Raw genomic sequence first — 18,891 nt, 5'->3', positions numbered from 1 at the left:
GTGATGAAAAGAGATGGAGCTGCTGGCTGGGAGGAGGGGGAGAGTGCTGGAGAGTGTGAGTTAAACGCAGAGTGAATTAGAATGAATGATGACAAGATCTGCTCCTTTTTTTTTGTCTTCAGGGCGAAATTTATGCAGACACAAACCTAATGTTCGTGTCTACATGACCCACACATGCAGCAGATACACTCTGCCACAAACACCAGTGGGCAGATCATTCTCATTAAAAGACAAAATCAGGATACCACCATACATGCAGAGGACAGACAACTTTGAAATTAGCTTGTGTTGCTGTTGAAAAGGTGTCTGATTTCCTGTCAGGCTGCAGTATGTATGCTTTGTTGTTGTTTTACAGTAACCTTGCACCATCTGACAGTCAGTGAATAATGAGTCTGTTTACCATACAGCTCTGCTACGAAGTCCTGTGTCAGAAGCTGCAGCAGGTTGTTCTTATTTAGACGTCAAGTCATTCAGGGTAAAATCACACATTCATGAATGAAACAAAATGATCACACAGAAGAAGGCTTGTTTTGTACGACTGCAATACTGCTTCCTGTTATTTTAAAGATCTACCACTCACTTGTCAGTGCAAAGAAATCAGTCATAAAGAAACAAAATAATTCAATTCAACTTTACAAGTAGTAAGAAATGCTAAATGATGTAAACTACATACATTGATTGCAAATAACATCGTCTTCATTTAGCAGAATCAAATCAACTTGATGTTTTTTATTCATTCATGTTCATTGATGTTGAAGTGTCTGCACACTTCAACAAGCAATTTCATGTTACAGTGAAGCTATAAAAAGAATCAAATGTGTTATCCATTGTGATATTTTCTTATTTCATTCCCTCCATCCATGAAATGTATTATTTTCTCTCTCATATTGTCTGGTTTTCGCCTTAAGGATTTGGCATTTAGTCAATTTAACAAGGATCCTGTTGAAAGCTACCTGAGGGAATATGGCTCAGGAATGATTTTGGCTGTGTCAAAGTGTTTTTTGTGCATTACTTTAGAGCAGCAATGGTTACACAATCAACCGATATAAACAAGATTAATTAGGTAATATTTTGATCCTTAAAAATGTGAGTTTGGCCTAGTGGTCAAGTCTTGTGTGCCCTATGTACAGATGCTATTTTCCTCAAGCGGACTTCCAACCTTCCCGCATGTCACTCCCCACTCTCTCTTCTCCAGGTTACCTGTCCTGTTCCCAGTCCTATCCTCTCCATGGGAAGGTTTAAAAGCCAGAGATCAGCTCCGTTGTTAAAACAAGCTTCTTCCAGCTTAGACTTCTTGGCAAGGTAAAGGCCTATCTTCCTTCTCATGAGTTTGAGAAGGTTATCCATATGTTTATACATGTCTCGGCTGGACTATTGTAATTCTTTGTATGTTGGTATTGATCAGTCGTAGGTACAAAATGCAGCTGCACGCCTGCTGACAGGGAAGAGACGACGTGATCACATAACGCCTGTACTGGCTTCTCTTCACTGGCTTCCTGTCAGTTCCAGGATCCAGTTTAAGACTTTGTTGTTGGTCTTTAAAAGCTTACATGGTCTGGCACCTACTTATCTGTCTGAGTGTTTGCACCTCCATGCTCCGGCCAGAGCACTCAGGTCAACGCACCAGGTGGTTTTAGATGTTCTGAGAATGAGGCTCAAAACTCGAGGTGACCAAGCCTTTGCGGTGGCTGCTCCCACACTGTGGAACAGTCTGCCTCCTGATTTAAGGCATGCTCAGACACTTGAGAATTTTAAATCCCTACTTAAAACGCACCTCTTCACACTGGCTTTTAATACCTGTTGAGCGAGACATCCTACATTTATTTTTGTTTTATTTATTGTGGCCTTTTCTTGTGTTATCTATTTTGTTTTTAATATTGGTTATTTTTTTATTGCTATTTCTTTTTATTGATTGTGTTTTTTAAGCTTGTACAGCACTTTGGCCAACTGTGGTTGTTTTTTAATGTGCTATATAAATAAAGTTGACTTGACTTGACATGAAACAAACAAACAAAAATAAACAACACTGACTTGAAGGTTCCTTGTTCTAAATTATTGATTTTTTTGGGCCTCACATTATTGCAAAAACACATGATCAGGTTGTAGTACAGTGGTCAAAAACAACCTTTGTTGTAGGATACTTCTGCTGTTTTTAGATATTTCAGTACTGTCGTGTCTTATCAGCCTGTGATGTGCAGATGTAGAATGAACTTCGTGACACTGGCCATCTTGGATAGTAATCAGATTATTACAATCAAACAGCTTCAGCATCAGTAACAAGCATCGCGACTGCTTGGAGGACGACCGGGCCAGATGAAGTCGCCTCTCTTCTGTCTCCAAGTTCTGGCTTAAATACTATGACGGTGCACTCAAATTTGAATGAGGGTGTCCTTCAAACATACACATATATGGACTCTTCAACACAAGTTTCACATTAGCTGCTATTTGACTCCTTTTAGCGCCTTGTTCTGAGCATTTGACAGAGAAGTCAGCTGTCATTGTCAACCATATATTTGCCTATGTCAAAGGTGATCTTTTTTAGGCCCATCCTAGAGACTTCTGGAGCCTACTATTGTAACTCATTCTTGTGGGTCCCTGGACTTATTTTAAACAACACAGACTAGCAACATATACTTAATCTTATGTGGTTGAATATCAGATACTTCAGTACAAAAATTAATCTGAGCAAATAAAAAAAATCATAGCTGAGTTTTAGATCATGAAAAGTTGCGTCCTTTAATTATTTCTCAGCTACATATCATGGTGTGTTTGTGTGAGCGACTTTGTGCTGTTGATCATCTGAACAGCATTTTTAAGGCCCAACCCCACAGAGCAGAGCAGAGCAGAAGGAAACATGCACACAGGATACAGATGTCTGATTTAATCCACACATAATAATTTCTGACTGATTACACCAAGAGCAGCATCGTGGCGGCAGCAAACCCTCTGAAGACTAATTTCTGCCTTTCATTAACATTTCATTTGACGGTGTACGCTAATCGCCGGGTTCGGTTTCTCAAACTCAAGAGAAAGGATTGAAAAGGTTGAATCATTGTTTTCATTTGATTTTTGGAGCTCTATTTTTTGGGGTGGTTTTCAGTGGTGCATTCAGGGGAAAACGATATTTCAGATCTGACAATGTGAACATTCAGTGAATGCAGTTTATGAGACAATATGGTATTGTAGCTACACAGCTGTGGGCTGTGATTGCAAAGCCGGTCCCTTCTGGGTTGTACTTATATATATATATATATATATATATATATATATATATATAAATATATATATATATGTGTGTGTGTGTGTGTGCGTGTTGCCTACAGGTGACTCATCGCACTGCAGATGACCACAATGTTTTTCTGCTGCCTGAGCGTTCATGCCTCTCTTTCTACCTTTCCCACTCCCTGTGATTTGTATTCTTCCTCTCTTCTTCCCTCTTTACACCCTCTCTTACAATCTCCTTCCATCAGTGCTCTCTTTAGATGCTACAAGCCTGTATTTCCCCGTGTCTCCTACCGATCTGTCAGAACCAAGGAAATAAGATCCGACAAACAGGAAAATGAACATCTCTCGTTCATTTTGACACGTTTTCCCGTGTTTATCTGTGTGATGTTGTACCCTGGGGAGGCTGCATGGACACCAGAAAAAGAGCATTCATCCAACCAGGTATAATGAGCCATAATGTCATGTTACCACCTGATTGGCATGGCGAGCATCAGAGAGAGGGGCAGGAAGAGAGGAGGAGAGAAAGAGAGGGAGGGGGTGGGGGTGGGGATGCAATAATGATGATGATGAGGGTGATGATGAGGGGTTATGAGGCGAAACAAAGGCACAATGACAAAAAAAAGAAAGGTGAGGGCCAATTTGTGCCTGCCACCTCATTTTCTACCCCCTTCTCTCCCCCCTATCTCTCTCTTTTCTTGCATCCATCCCACATCAATCCTACATCCATTTACCCCATCCCTCTCTCCCACTCAATTAAGCTCTCCTCCGTTTCTTGTCCCTCTATTTTCCTGTCATCTGCATCTCAGTGTTTTTAAGGTCTAATATCAGTTAATGTGCAGAGCAGGTGCTGCTACAGTCTGTTTCCTTGAATGGAGACGTAGGGAAACCTTACTAGCGTGGCAAAAATGAAACGGAAACAAACACTGTCATGTCAGGTTAGTTTTGCTTAACTGGAAACTCAGACCAAAACAAAACGCTTCCAAAGGATGTAAAGTTGCAAATCATTTTTTGTAAAGCCTTTGAAGAGAAACATGCAGGAAATTAGACTCTTTTGTTCATTTCAAATACAAAATATTACATTTCTATTCACATTAATAGTAATTCTGTTTAATATGTAAGAGCAGAATATCCTAAAGGCAGGTCTTATAAGGTTAAATGTGTGTTTACATGACTGGATATACATACATTGTTTTTTTTTAACATCCTACAAATTCAAAGCTGCTTGATTGTAGATTGCAGATAAGCCTAATCTTGGGCATGCACATGCAGGAGGGCAGGGACACACACTTACACACCCACACCCACACCCACACACACACACACACAGGATTTACATTGTAATTACCCCTGAGCCTCTCTTCTGGTCCCTGTGGGGCCTCAGGCTGAAGACGATCTCAGAAGAGTCCCAGTTGTCCCATTGAGGAGATCATTAGCCTGTTTAGAGTAATCCACAACAATCTGTGTGCACACACACATGTATATGTGTGCGTGGGCGTGTGTCTCTTGTGTGCCCGTGCGTTAAGCAGCTGTTAAATGGACTCCACGGCCTTTGGTGTCCATGGACATTAGCTTTATTGGTGGGATCTGAAAAGTTATTTAGTGACAGCTGGGATTTCCCTCCCCAGGGACGAGGCCGCTGACGACTCGTGATAGCAGACATGAATGAGAGGGGAAATAGGCGTTAAATTGAAAGACCTGGAAAACTGCTGTGAAAAAAAACTGAATTGATTAAAAAAAAAAAAATAGGCGCATCAGAAAATGTGTTGAAATGACTTTTATGATAAATTATGACTTATTTATCTGGAACATTTGAAAAAAAAAATCTTGTCGTCTTGTGTTATTAAATTTTAATCAGGAATTTACATTCATTTATTTTGAAGGTTAATGAAATTGCACTCCGGTAAACAAACAAATTGAACATCTTGTTTGAGTAGCAACAGACAAAATAAAAGACAAATTAATGAGGTTAAACCACGTTTGAAGGATATTTGACTTGCTTTTGAGGCTGTAAATGCAACATTTTCCACAAGCTGTGATCTCTGTCTGCGTCTTTGTTGCAGGATCATTTTGAGGATGTGAGTGGTTTTGTGTAGTTTGAGGTCAAGAGGATTAGTGTCAAGGGTGACAGAGCAGCTGTGCATTTGACCGTCTCTGTGAAAGACACAAAACATCTGCATGCAGTGTTTTATTGACAGATGTGCCTCTAGACTCTTTGAACCAATGTGACCCAACAAATCAGTAGCCCCTTCTCTCTCTCTGTCTTCTTTCCATGTCTTTCTTCCTGCTCTTTCTCCTCCCCCTGCCATTTTCCTGTTGTTTGGGGAAAAAATGATCCTCTCTTTTCACTCTGCTGGAAAAGAAAGCAGAGTAAACGGGGCGCACAAGAGAGAGTGGAGAGTAGAGAGGGGGGCAACTGATTGCTCCTATTGTTTAAGAGCGAGGCATGCAGCCTCTTAGGGGATAATTGGCGCACAAGGAGGGTAATGTGTTTGGACGGGAGAGGGAAGTCTAAGAAAGACAAATTAAAAGAAAGGTGGTCAAAGAGCTCATTGAGAGCATGCTGTGGATCTGTTAAATTTAAACCTCTGACACAAACATGAAGGAGTGAAACCAACAAATGTGTCTCACTTCACATCCAGGTGTTCATTTGTTGATGTATTTGTGTTGATATGTTCAGGTAATGTGTTGTCTTCATGTTCACTTCATATTTTCCAAGCATTGAAAGAGCCCTTTGAATCAAACTACCACCAGTTTGCTCCATACAATGAGAGGCGTGATTAAACACACATATTAGACTGCAGGTGTATAAATGCCTGGAAAATGACAGCTTATGGCTGGACTGACTCACTGCATTTTGATTTCTGTGCAGAAACATGATTTGACCTCTTCAAGAAAGAAAAAACATGTTTATATGTATATATCTATATATACACTATCAGACAAAAGTTTGGAAACACCTTCGCATTCAAGGGTTTGTATTTATTTTAATTATTTAAAACACTGTAGATTCATAACAAAGACATCAAAACTATGAAAGAACATATATAGAATTATTTAATTCACAAAAAAGTGTTAAACAAACCAGAATATGTTTTATATTTTAGATTCTGTAAAGTAGCCCCCCTTTGGCCTTCATGACAGCTTTGCACACTCTTGGTATTCTCTCAGTCTGCTTCATGAAGTGGTCTCCTGGAATGGTTTCTAATTAACATGAGCCTTGTCAAGAGTTGATTTGTAAAATGACTTGCCTTCTTAATGTGTTTGAGACCATCAGTTGTGTTGTTCAGAGGTAGGGTTAGTACACAATGGATAGCCCTATTTGACTACTGTTGTAATCCAGATTATGGCAAAACCAGATTATTTCATAGTTTTGATGTCTTCAGTATTAATCTACAATGTTGAAAATAATTTAAATAAATAAAAACCATTGAATGAGAAGGTGTGTCCAAACTTTTGACTGGTAGTGTATATATATATATATAAAAAAACATAAAACATTACATGATGTAGGGAATGCGTTTGTAAGAATAATCTGTCCGGTCACAGTTGGATGTGTCTGGATGATGTACAGTAAATCATGCAAGACCCTGATATAAACATATAAAATATAAGTTGCATCACATTTCCCTGACCTTTACTTCACTGTAATAATGACCCTAACCCTGACAAACACTTCAATAATAAAAAATGAAAGCACCCGACTTCTGTATTAATAACCATGAGGGTTTGGGTTGTACATTTCCTCCTCCTAAAATGTACTTTGTCAAAGATATTTGTCGCCAACATCATGTAACACAGCTGCTGTTCTTTCTTACGTGCTGTCAGATGTAATACATGATGTTCTTTTTCTATTTCAAACTCTCTTTGCTGTCTGCATGTGTTCTTTGTCTCCTGTCAACCACTTAGTGAAAGTGCCTGTGGTAAAACTACGTTCCGAACAAAGTTCACAGGACTGGAGAAGATTTTAATGGCTCAATATTGGCAGTGAAGTTGTGAGTTTAACATGTACGAATATATATAAAAAAAAAATATTAACACACCTGGTGATCATTTCTACAGTCTAACCTCATAAAAGAGACACCCACGTGTTGTACTTACAGACACCTCACATGTCTGATTCAGGCCCAAACAACCAGAAATAATCAAACTACATGGCAGGTGATGCAGAAATCCCGCTCCAACAAGGATGACCTTTAACCAGCAGGAAGACTGGAACATCATGGGGCTCAGATTGTATGTTGAAAACTATCAAGCTTGCAGTTTAATCTGAGAGCAGAAGAGTTTGCTCTACTGCGTCATCAAAGCAAGTCCTGCACGTCTCTCTGTATGTCTGTGTCTCTATTTCATATTCCAGTCACAAGCCGTGTGGTGCAACTGCTCAAAGGGTACCATTTGGTATTTTTGATTTTTTTTTTTTGAGGGGGGGGTGTGGGGGTTGATAAGTTTTGTGCCTGAAGGTCTGTCTGGGATGGGATGACTGCACAGAGAGAACGTGCAGGCTCGACATGCTCGTGACCGCATTAGCTCGATACCTGTGATGGAAAAATGTGGAAAAATAAAAGAAACATTTACATTCAGTCCACAAGATGCTGTGAACATCTTTTGGAGAGCGTGCCTACCTCTGCCGAACACTTGCGTGCGTGTGTGTTACAAATTAGTGTACTTGTAAGACAATTATTTCTGATATTATTTAGCACAAGTGTGTGTGTGTGTGTATCTGGTGTGTCTGTATGTAGGTGCGTGTGTGTACAGTGTGTCTAAATTGGAAGGCTGTAATTAAATGCGTAGACCTCTCCACTATCTCCTCCTCCAGCCAGCGCCAGTGACGCACAAACCGCAGCACAGCCATGAGTCATCAGGCCCCCAGGATCACCACCCCTCCTTCTATCTCTCTATCCCTGCCTCCATCCACCTCTACACGGCTCTCTATAACCCTCTCTGCCTCTCACTACACATTCCTATGTCCCACTCTTTCTAAATTACCCACCATCACGCGCGCCATGCCAGCAGCTTGCCTTTTCTCTGTACACTCCTTGAAATTCGTGCTCAATTTCAACCTCGATCCGACACGCTTCCCTGTTTATCTCTCCACATCTGGCCACCGCCACTCTCTCTCCATCTACGCTACATCCCCCCCCCCGCCACATTCCCCTCTTCCCTCGATCTGTCTTTACCCTCTTTATCTCCCCTGTTAACCTGTCCATGCCCACCCCGTGAACCCTGTGGGTTATTAAGTTTGCCACAGTTGCAACAGAGTGGGACATGGTGGGGAAAAAGAGAGAGAGGGACTCATAGGGAGACATAAGAGAAGGGGATTAAAATGTTAAAGGGGGGGGAATAATGGGCAGGGGGGGATGGCGACTGAAAGTAAAAGCAGCAGTAACAAAAAGGAAAAGAAAGAGCAGCAGTGACAGTGTGAGTGAGCGAGAGGAAACAAGAGAGCGAGAGAGAGAGTGCATGATTTGCCACCTGGCGTCCTGAATCATTATCTGACTCATGCTAATCTCTTATCTCCTCAGCCAAACACACTGCACACACACTAGTAAGATGGGGAGTCAAAGCAGCGTTTTCTGAGTGTCAGACAGGGTAAGAGAAGAGGAGTCAGGGGCCGCTGGAGAGTACGGATGAGAAACACTCAAAGGATGGAGAGCAGAGAATCTCTCTCAGTCGTCTGACGAAGTCTGCAACGTAGTTAAAGAGGGAAAAGGGGATGTTTCATTTCCATCTCTCTGAGTGTTTATGATACGAGTAGGAAGGGAGAGCATATTAAATGTATGACTCATAAATGTGTGTGCCTCTGTGCCCCACCAACGCCCTGCAGAGAGGGTTGCATCCACTGCTGCAGGAGGGATAAAAAAAAGGCAATTTCGTGCTTTACTTGGTGTGGTTATCCAATTAGTTACACAAAAACATGTGGCTGAGCGGATGTATGCCAATACGCTTCTGTTCCTGATAGATGATTTATCCCCGGGAGAGCCTTCACAAATATGTAGCAAAGCTGTCTGACGAAATATTACATTTTGAGTGCAATAGTTTTTGTACGTGGTATTAGTTGTTTCAGTTTGACAGAGAGGATCATGCACTATTATCCCCTGAGCTGACAGCGATAATTCAAGGTATTCTGCTCACAGACTGCCGTAAGCTGTGTGTTCAATATCAAAGCCACGTGGCTCGATTGTACAAAGGTTTCCCAGTGTTAGTGTTATTTATTATCCGGTTCTGACGCGTGCACATAAATCATGTGTACATCCTGGACGCTCCTGATAAAACCACCTACGTTCCTTCTCGACACGTGACTGCAGCCAAATATGATGCATGTAAATCTTTATTTAGAATGGGCTCCATATGTAGAAAAATAACACTGAGAGTAGAGAACCTTCTGCCTTCATACAGAATGATGTTCAACTATGGCTCCAGAGCAGCACATGCCATTCATACACTGTTAAATATAACTAGTTGTTTCAACGTAAAAATATGATGTAAAGGGCTGCCTTAAAATTTTACGTTAGGTCAAAAAATAAATGTTGTTGTTATAACACCAACATAAATTATCTTGATTAAGACTTGTTAGTTTACTGAACTTATTCAGGCAGTTGTTTGAAATAATAAATCTATTTCAACTCAACTAAACTTTTTAGTTATCGCAACCTTTTGTTTTTGTTTATTCAAATTATATTTATTAGTTAACTTAACTTCTTCAGGTAGTTGTTTGAAATAATAAATCTATTTCAACTCAATTAACTATTCAGTTATGTTAACCTTTTGTTAATGTTAATCTAAATTAAATTTGTTAGTTTACTGAACTGCTTATAGTAGTTGGCTGAAATTAGAAATGTATTTCAGCTTAATTAAAATTATCTGTCTTGTTTATTTGATTCATATTTATTAGTTTACTGATGTATCAAAACAACTGTTAGATAATCCTATAACCGACACACATTTGTTTCAAACAGAAACATGAAAATAACCCATTAACCAGTGTCACACTTTTTAATGCTCACATTTTAGTTAAGTCTTAAACTGTACTATGTCTGACAACAACAACAAAAAACTGTTCAAATAGCCAGCATGTAAAAATAACCATAGAGCTGAAATGGCATAGTAGTTGTGAGACTGAATATTGCATAATACTTGAACACTTGGAATGGTAACACTCAGGTTGGTAACTTGAAAGATGCAGACACGTAAAAAAAACATCTGCATTATTATACACATTAAATTATAAACCATACACATGTTGAGGGCAAAAAGACAACCAGCATGGCAACAACAATGAAGAAAGCCCTTCTTGAAACTGAATGCAGTCCTACAGTCAGGACAAATGAAACCTTGCAAAAAATGCAAAACAGACAGCAACATTTTCCCTTTTAAGCTTGGGATGAAGCATCAGAGTTCAGGGTTACATGGTTTTCCGCAGGAGTCGGTTTCTTAAACCATGCACAAGTGAGGAACACTGTCCGCCACCAATGTTCATGAGGACTTTCTGAATCACTTCAAATGTGTACTTCAGTTCCTTTGGATAGTCAATGTTGAGGGCATAAAGAAGGCCCATCAGCATAGCAACAGCGTCTGGGATGTCCTTCAGACCACACAGGACTACCGCCTCCTCAAGGATGACTGATACATCAACGATGTCTTCTCCTTCTTTCACCATCACAATGCCCACTTTCATCTCCTTGGTGAACACCTGCTCATCATCTGTAGCCTACATAAAAGTACAAAAAACAAAAACAACACTTACTATTTTTTGTTAATATACAGTTCACATGGTGGCATCTACTAGCCAGAAAGTCTGGGATTTGATCTCATATTTAAAGTACTTAAAACTTAACTAACACATCTTTTGTGTAGCCTATGTAAACAATTTATAGGTGACAGTGACTTTAAAGGGTCTCTTTCCTTGTATTAACATAAATTCATTCAAATGTTCAACATTTAAACATACTGACCTTTAAAGTTTAAACAACCCAAAAATGTGATTCATATTTGATATGTATATTTCCAGCAAGTAGTTCTAAAAGACTGACCCATTTAAAGTGAAAAAACAAAAATGTATCATTTCTACAGTTGTTTTTGTCCTTAGGATAAAATAAGGACATTTTTATAGGATCTATTAAAAGCTAACAGTAATTTGAGAATCAAGTGCATTGCCAATTTTTTTATAATTAGGAATCATGGCTATCATATAGGTTTTAAATAGTTTTTGGATATCATAGCTCTATGGCATGAGGCATAGGCTTGAGTAGTCAGTTTGTGACTTGTGTATTATTGTATCACAAATCAATTTTACCAAAGCTGAAAAGAACTTTTACTTTTGTTAAGGAATGGAGTGCACATTTTTATGTCTGGCATCTACAAGATATAGGTAATTGGGGCAGGGTATTTAATAGTTATGATTGGGTGAGTAGAACTTTTCAGAGCCTACAAGCCATCTTCAATTAATTGACTTATTTTCGCAAACTGTAAAAGAGAATTTTAACAAACCATGCTCACCTCCACAGTCTTGAAAAAATGTGAGGGATCATCTCTGAGATAATGAGGAAGGCCCAGCAGAAGAACAGTCCTCTTCCTCTGTGTGGAACTCTGGTAAAAAAAAAAACAACAAAAAAAACCCAACAAACAATACAAATTATTGTTTATGGTTTATTTTCCAATGGTATCCAACCTATCCTGGCCCCTATTCTAGAGAAGTTAAAATACCAAATGTCCAATTACAAAACATGACAGTCTTCATGTTTCAGCCGTCTTTTATTTAAATGGGTTTATGCTGACCAAAACTTAGTGGATGTTTATCACTTACGTCTTCATCAAGCTGTCTTGTGAGCCTGGTCAGTCCCACTATGCCACTCTTGGCTTTGTACAGCTCCAGGAACCTTGCCAGGTACTGGTCAATCCCAGCAAATAGGGAGCCTTTCAGGTCAACAGATGTCAGGCGAGCAAATTCAGCTACAATCTGAAGAAGAAGGAGGAGGAGGAGCAGGAGCAGGAGGGGGAGGAGGGGGAGGAGGAGGGGGAGTAGAAGCATATGCTTATGATAACTGCTTACATTAGGCATTTTGAATACATTTAAATTTTTTGAAAACATGACAAATGTCAACTCAGGACTTTCTGAGAAAACATTACCTGCTGTTCAGAGAACAATGCTGGCCATCTTTCTTTGACTTCTGCCACAAGTGGTTCATCTTCAACAATCTCTTTTCTCCGTAAAGGGAATGTGTCATTCATCATATCACCAATTTGCTTCCAGTCAACTTTTCTTTTCTTCATCTCAACGGCCATGGCTGATCTGTCCATGTCAAGATTACTTTGTATCATCCCTTCTGGAAAATCTGGCAGAAAATTCACCTCTGACTTTTTGGCCCTCTTCAGTTTTTTTGGCCCAGCTGGACCAGAGGTACGAGAGTTTACTTTGAGCTCAGAGCACCCGGCCACTCGCAGCTTCTGTCTGAAGTTACCCATTTTAAACTTCAAACTGAACTTCCAACAAAACCACCCATGGACAGACCCTGGTTCCCTCAGACAAGGATGCTTGTTGATGAGAGCTTGGGCCACTTGATCATACTCTTCAGATTTTGGGTAGGGGTTGTGGACATATATCACTTCTGCTAACTTATCCAAGATGTCCGATTTCATGTCTTTTGATACGTCAAGAAGGGTCCCATCTTTGTGGTAGGCCTCATTTCCTTGCCTCAGTTTCAACTCAACATCAAAAGAAAAGGAAGGAATGACAAACGGCTGAGGTAGCTGACGGGTTTGACTACCACCAGGGCTCTCATCAAGGGATGATGATGATGGCAGGCTTGCTGTATCTAGGGTTGAGTCTGTGTGGTATGACTTGTAGTACACTTTCAAAGTTACTCTGTCTTTCGGAAGCTCTGATATGCTGCTCAAGTTACACAGTTCATTATCAAATTCGGGGTCTTGATACTGAACCACAAGGTCCCCATCCAATCCGAGTTTTGTCTTCAGAAGCAAGCAGAAGTCATCAACAGTTTCAGGCAAGTTGTCTATGGTGACTCTTCTAATGTCTTCGTTACTCAGGATGATGCGCATCAGCATGATGACTCTCACTCAAAAAGACAAATACAAAAAAGCCGATATTACATGATTTCACAACATGATTAAATGTGTTCATATAAACACTAGTATTCACATTTGGATCAAGTCTTTTAAGTGTCCTGTATGCAGAATTTTCTTATAAAACTAAACAATGAATAGACTCATTCAAAAATAATCCCTCTCAATTACCACTTATGACCCACTAGCAGTGTGTGGTGGTGTCTGTATCTACACAATATTATAAACACTTTATTACTGTACAAAAAATAATTCCAAAAACTGACCTTTATTACTAAAGACCAGACAGCAACTTCTTTGGTTGAGTTTAACCGGTGGCTGCAATGAAGGTGTGACCAGGTGATCCAGTCCAGGTGATGCTCCAAACTAAAATTGTGAATAAAAAAAAAATATATATATATGCACTTTAACATGTATGTGTAGTTGTACAACACTAAACCTATGCATCTATCTGATACACATTTTACGACCATCTTAACTTTATGGGGTGAAAGAATGTATATTATGAGCCATAAAAAATTACCTCAATGAACAAGAAACGCCTTTGGAGAAACCAGGAATCTCTCTTGCACAGTGTATGCTGTCAAGGGGGTGTAGTGGTTGAGCTCTTCAGGTTCAGCTACGATCAGTTGTGCGGGGTCTCTCTTGCAGACTTCGTAACACCTGAGGTGCTCCAGATACCAAGCTGAGAAAGGTTCAACAACAAAGAAAAGCTTGTTGCATACAAGCAACACATGGACTACTTTACAAAAATCAGGAAGTCCACTTGTGCTTCCAATTGACACAAACATTCCCTTAGTATATTTTGTTCCATGTATGAATGCTGTTGTGGCCAGTGATACACTGCTTAGAGTTCCAAATTTCTTCTTAATCACTTGCTTGACAGAGGCAGTCAGAATGTCCACGGAAACATTTGATGCTCCTTTAACTTCCACGGTTGGTTTGAACAGATTAGGCACATCCAGGTAGTATGCCAACATAAGTTGGTGTCTGAGGGACAATGTCAATAGAATGTTTTTGAAATTATTGACATCACGGACCACTTTTTTGAAAAAACTATGTTTTGCTTCGAAACGTATTGTCCAAAAATCAACAAGTGGTCCAAAGCAGCGGATCAAATGAGGATAGTGTTCCAGAAAGTGGTGCTTTGGCTTGAGTCTCAGGCCTGGAAACGCATTCTGTAAAAGTTTTCTGTGTTCACTTATTTTGCCTTCAAGGTAACACAAGCTTTCCTCTGTAAATGTGGAGGATGCCAAAAGTTCCACAATGTCTTTAAGTTCCAGAATTACACACCAAGCATCATCATTTTCAGGTACAACATCACCTATGAGTAAAGGCAACAACCTCAACAGAGTCCAATTCTCATGGCCGTTGCCTCCAATAGTTTCACTCACAAGTACTTTCTCTGAAAGTTTCTGTGGCCTGTTAGTTTTATCAGAAAATTTATAAGGGAACCGCTGTATGACAGTGTTCAAATGATGTAACGTAAAGTACTTTTTTCCGATAAATTTTTTCAAACACAAACACAGCTCCAAAGGTACAATACCCTCCAAAAGATCATGTAAAAGGTCAGGGGGAAACCCAGTTATGCAATGAAAGTAAGACAATCTGTTTAATACACAGTCTCTTTTCACTCCGTCAATACTTTTCAATTTCTCATTCTCCCTCAGCATGTAAAGATTTTCATTATGTGACTCTTTGGTTCTCAATAAAAATGACCCACTCTGTACTGAACAACTCTGAATATCACTACGACTGGCCAAACAAAAACGACAGAACTTATCAACGTTAAAGGACTCCTGAAAACCAGCAAAAGAATGTGCTCCCAAATTATCAGATGACACATATAACACTGTACCCCTAACACTGGTTCCCAACCTACTGATGTAAATCCCCTGGTTTTCAAGCAGTTTGATATCTCTTAAAAGTGGTTCTACAATGTTCTCATATCCAAATGTCTTGGCATCAACACTTCTGCATAAGAGAGCAAGGTATATGCTAGACAATGACGATCTGTATTTAACAGGTAAATTTGCTATAACCCAGTATATTGCACACAGCTTATGCTTTTTCCGTGAGGTTCCTAAAGGGTTACAGACCTCAAAATCATCAATATAGAGAGCTAAGGAAATGCATTGATTTTCCCCAGAAAGAAGTGGGTTCTCTTTGAAATATGATCCGTCAAACGAGGCCTTATAATGTCCAGGTTTTGATCCTGTACTTGCTTCTTCTAAAATTTTGTCAATAATATCACCCCTATTTAACAATACTTGAAGAGTTTTTAGGACTGGGACATAAACAAATGTTTTCTTTGATGGCAAATCTAAAACATATTCAATTGGGTCTATGACACCAAATTTCTCTTTGAAGTAGCACAACCTTTTTTGGTCTGACCCCAGACACCCACTTTCTGAAATGGAGTCAAGTGGACTGAGGCTGTGTAAAGCTTCTGTTACTAAAGTTATTGAGTTTTCATCCGTATTACAGCAGTGCTTTCCAAGTACATTTTTTACTGTATGCTCGTTTAGGTGACCAATCAAAACACCAATTTCATAAAATTCACTGACTATTTCCTGAGTGGCTAGTTTGGAAACATGCAAGACTGCTTGCATTCGCAAAAGTAAAGACCCAAGCCTTCCCTGAATTTTTTCAGCTGTGTCATGGTGTGCTGTTTCAATGTCAGAATAATCCTCAAGTGACACAGGAATATCACTGTCACCAACATTTGATTGCAATTCAACAGCTATTTCACTTTCTGTCAAGTCATCAGTTACACTTTCTTGTACAATAAGTTCAGTCTTAAAGTCTTTTAAAGTACAATGTGGGTGACAACGGCATTTATGTGAAGAAAAACTAGAGAATTTGCTTGATTTGAAAGGACACTGATTAAAAGGACAGATAACTGATTCCTTATTCCTCAGATGTTTACCAAGATGAGTAATATATTGCTTTAGGCCAACCTGCTCATTAAAGTCACATAATGAGCATTTTAATTTGAAGCCAACAAGTCCAGTAGAACCACTTTCTATGATCCCATGATCTCGCAAATGGATCTGCAGGGATTTTTTAGATCTAAAATATTGTGCACAGTCTGTGTATATGCAGGGTAGTGGACAGTTTGCACCGTAATGTCTATGGCTACTTTCGTAATGTTCAAAGATTCGCTTGCGATTTCCACAGAAAAAAGTACAAAGTTTACAGGTCCACCTCATTCAACAACAATAAAAAAAAAGAAAAAAGGCTGTTTTTGTGATCACATACCTGAGGAAAAATGTAATGACAAAGAAAGAGCGAGTTATGAATGCTGTTACAACTACATTTATGCAACAAGTTTGTTTTTTCTCCTAGAAAAATGTAATATCAAATTATTTTTGCACCCTACCCAGACACCCCCTGATGCCTCTGTATCAATAATTATTTCATAGGATGATTGTAATACTGATGAGGTCAGAAATAAACAAAAAAGTAACTTACCAGTTCACTTTTTTTCACCATTTAGGCTCCACGGACCTATAAAAGAAGGAACATGTTCGTTTTAATTATATTGTTTGCACCATAAAGTTAATTTTGCACATAGTTTCTCTATTAATGTGTTTCAACAAGATGTTATTTAGATTATGGTACAGGACATGTAGTTAGCCAAGCACGCAGCATATCAGTAGGAATACTCCAGGGGCTGCTGCAATATCCTCGTGCCAACATCAGTACCTGTACAATATAATTACACGATCATTCCTAAAGAAAACATCAGTCACGTATGTGTGTCCGTGCCATTTGACAGCCACACATTTTTCCCTGCAGTGCTGTAACTTGGCATGCACGATGTGAAGATGTTGCCATGTCATGTGACGGACCCGTGCCCCATATACGTTACCTAAAGAAAGCCAATTCAACTGAATGTTAGGTTTCAAAGGAGCCGCTCAGTCTCATACCTCTTTGATTCACCGCTTGAAGCGGGAGCTGAGGTAAAATGAGACGGCAAACGCAACCAGCATAGCAGCCATGCTGTAAAGTTACTCACGCATTCAATTCTGAAATTAGTTGAATATATCCACCAGCCCACATTTAACACTTACCGAGGCGATGTGGCATCGTTACTCATATAGTTGGAGGGTAACTGAACTCACCGGGTAATGTTACTTTAGCTAGAGCCAAAAGTTCGTTTCGGCAAACTTTTCAGTTCTAGAAAAAAAGTTGCGCGTCTAAATATTAAAAACGTTTAGATACTTTTGCAACCAAACTCATTTTATAATCAATTTTACTCACCTTGAAGACAGGTTCATGTGTCGACTCGACAAGAGTTCAGCATCCCACTGTGAAGTCCGCGATGCGCCAAAATCATGTCCACAATGCACCTCGGTAACGGTCGCAGAAACGTGATGACGTAGGCGTTTTTAATCCACACGCCCACCCAAATACCTTCATTGTCAGGTCAACATGCATTACCGATTTATCTGGACATAGATTTTCAAGTCAAAATGTATTTTGTAGTTGAGACGATGTTAACTAATAATTTAGTGTTATCACAACATATTAAGTAATCTGCTGTCATGTTGACATAGAATAATATGCTAGAATAACAAATGTGCAAAATTACATTTTACAGTGTATAAAAGAAGTTGGGTGCCATCTCTTCACCCAGCAGTTTGGGAATAAACATGGAAAAGTTGGTGAATAACAAATGAGACACTGATTGTAGACATATGCAGAGAACAAACCGCATAATGCTCCCTTCAGCAGCTCTGAAAATTCAAAAAGACTTTATGTGGGCGAGTGACTCAACGTTATAGAACTAGGCTCTACTCAACAGGAGGACCCAACATTAATTTCAAACATTTGAAATATGTATGGCTCAAATCTGGACATTACTGAAAGCAGGCTCTGAGGAACACAGACTTGAGCCCACGAATAAAATAGGAATATGAAATGTCTAGAAAACACAGTCGGCTGGTGACAGTATCTCTTTGTTGTATTTAAATGATTGCCTCCGGCCTACATAGCCTTTTTTTTTCTCTGAACATCTCTTGAGCTAAGCTAGTCAGAATAGCAACATAAAAAAGTGATGTACTTTGAATATCTGACTATATAAGAACTCCATTTATTCAATCAGATATGAATTTAAATTCTTTAATAAAGATTATCTGAGGAAATAAGCCATTCAATCCCTCCGTGAAGGATTCGGCTTGTTCTGAGGCTTTAGGATCCCTGCAGATCTGAGTCATTTCAATGTTCTCTCTCATTCTTCTTTTTTTTTCTGGAACAGAACATCTTTTTGAAATCCTCCCTTTCTGCTGCTTTCTGTGTTAGACTGCTGTACAACTAAACAACATATCCAGCTCCTTAATAAAGCCATTTATGTCTTTACAAAAGTCATTCTATTATGTGGACGGTTATTGTTTGTTACCATCATGATTATGTGCAATCAGATGGTTTTTTGACACATCATGACATTGCAATAAAATGCCACACCTGTACTAAAATCTACCTCATATTTATTCAAAGAGAAGTGGAAACCAAGAACTGTAAGAATTCAACAACAATTTGTCTCCCTTGATATCTACTCTTTAAATTCATAACTGAAATAAATAG

General features: G+C 39.3%; 1 protein-coding gene across 3 annotated transcripts; it reads right to left on the bottom strand.

The window, feature by feature from the left end:
• Window positions 1-10,196: 10,196 nt before the first annotated feature.
• Window positions 10,197-17,682, bottom strand: LOC117813379. 3 transcript variants are annotated; one of them, XM_034684562.1, is made up of 8 exons: window positions 17,569-17,682; window positions 16,777-16,812; window positions 13,826-13,987; window positions 13,569-13,668; window positions 12,349-13,295; window positions 12,026-12,178; window positions 11,719-11,808; window positions 10,197-10,930 (listed from the first exon to the last, which is right to left on the bottom strand). In XM_034684562.1, the coding sequence occupies exons 5-8, from the start codon at window positions 13,282-13,284 to the stop codon at window positions 10,625-10,627; spliced, it is 1,485 nt and encodes a 494-aa protein (XP_034540453.1). In that variant the 5' UTR covers window positions 13,285-13,295; window positions 13,569-13,668; window positions 13,826-13,987; window positions 16,777-16,812; window positions 17,569-17,682; the 3' UTR covers window positions 10,197-10,624. The 3 variants fall into 3 exon arrangements, 2 of the variants coding, with proteins under 2 accessions (XP_034540453.1, XP_034540451.1); XR_004631406.1 differs by lacking the exons at window positions 10,197-10,930; window positions 11,719-11,808; window positions 12,026-12,178; window positions 16,777-16,812; window positions 17,569-17,682 and having other exon boundaries at window positions 13,173-13,295; window positions 13,826-16,762; XM_034684560.1 differs by lacking the exons at window positions 10,197-10,930; window positions 11,719-11,808; window positions 12,026-12,178; ... (1 more) ...; window positions 16,777-16,812; window positions 17,569-17,682 and having other exon boundaries at window positions 13,552-13,668; window positions 13,826-16,762.
• Between the last annotated feature and the right edge of the window lie 1,209 nt (window positions 17,683-18,891).

Source organism: Notolabrus celidotus, chromosome 5 (assembly GCF_009762535.1).
Source record: "Notolabrus celidotus isolate fNotCel1 chromosome 5, fNotCel1.pri, whole genome shotgun sequence".
Classification (NCBI taxonomy): Eukaryota; Metazoa; Chordata; class Actinopteri; order Labriformes; family Labridae; genus Notolabrus; species Notolabrus celidotus.
This window is presented reverse-complemented; position numbering and strand designations above follow the sequence as displayed.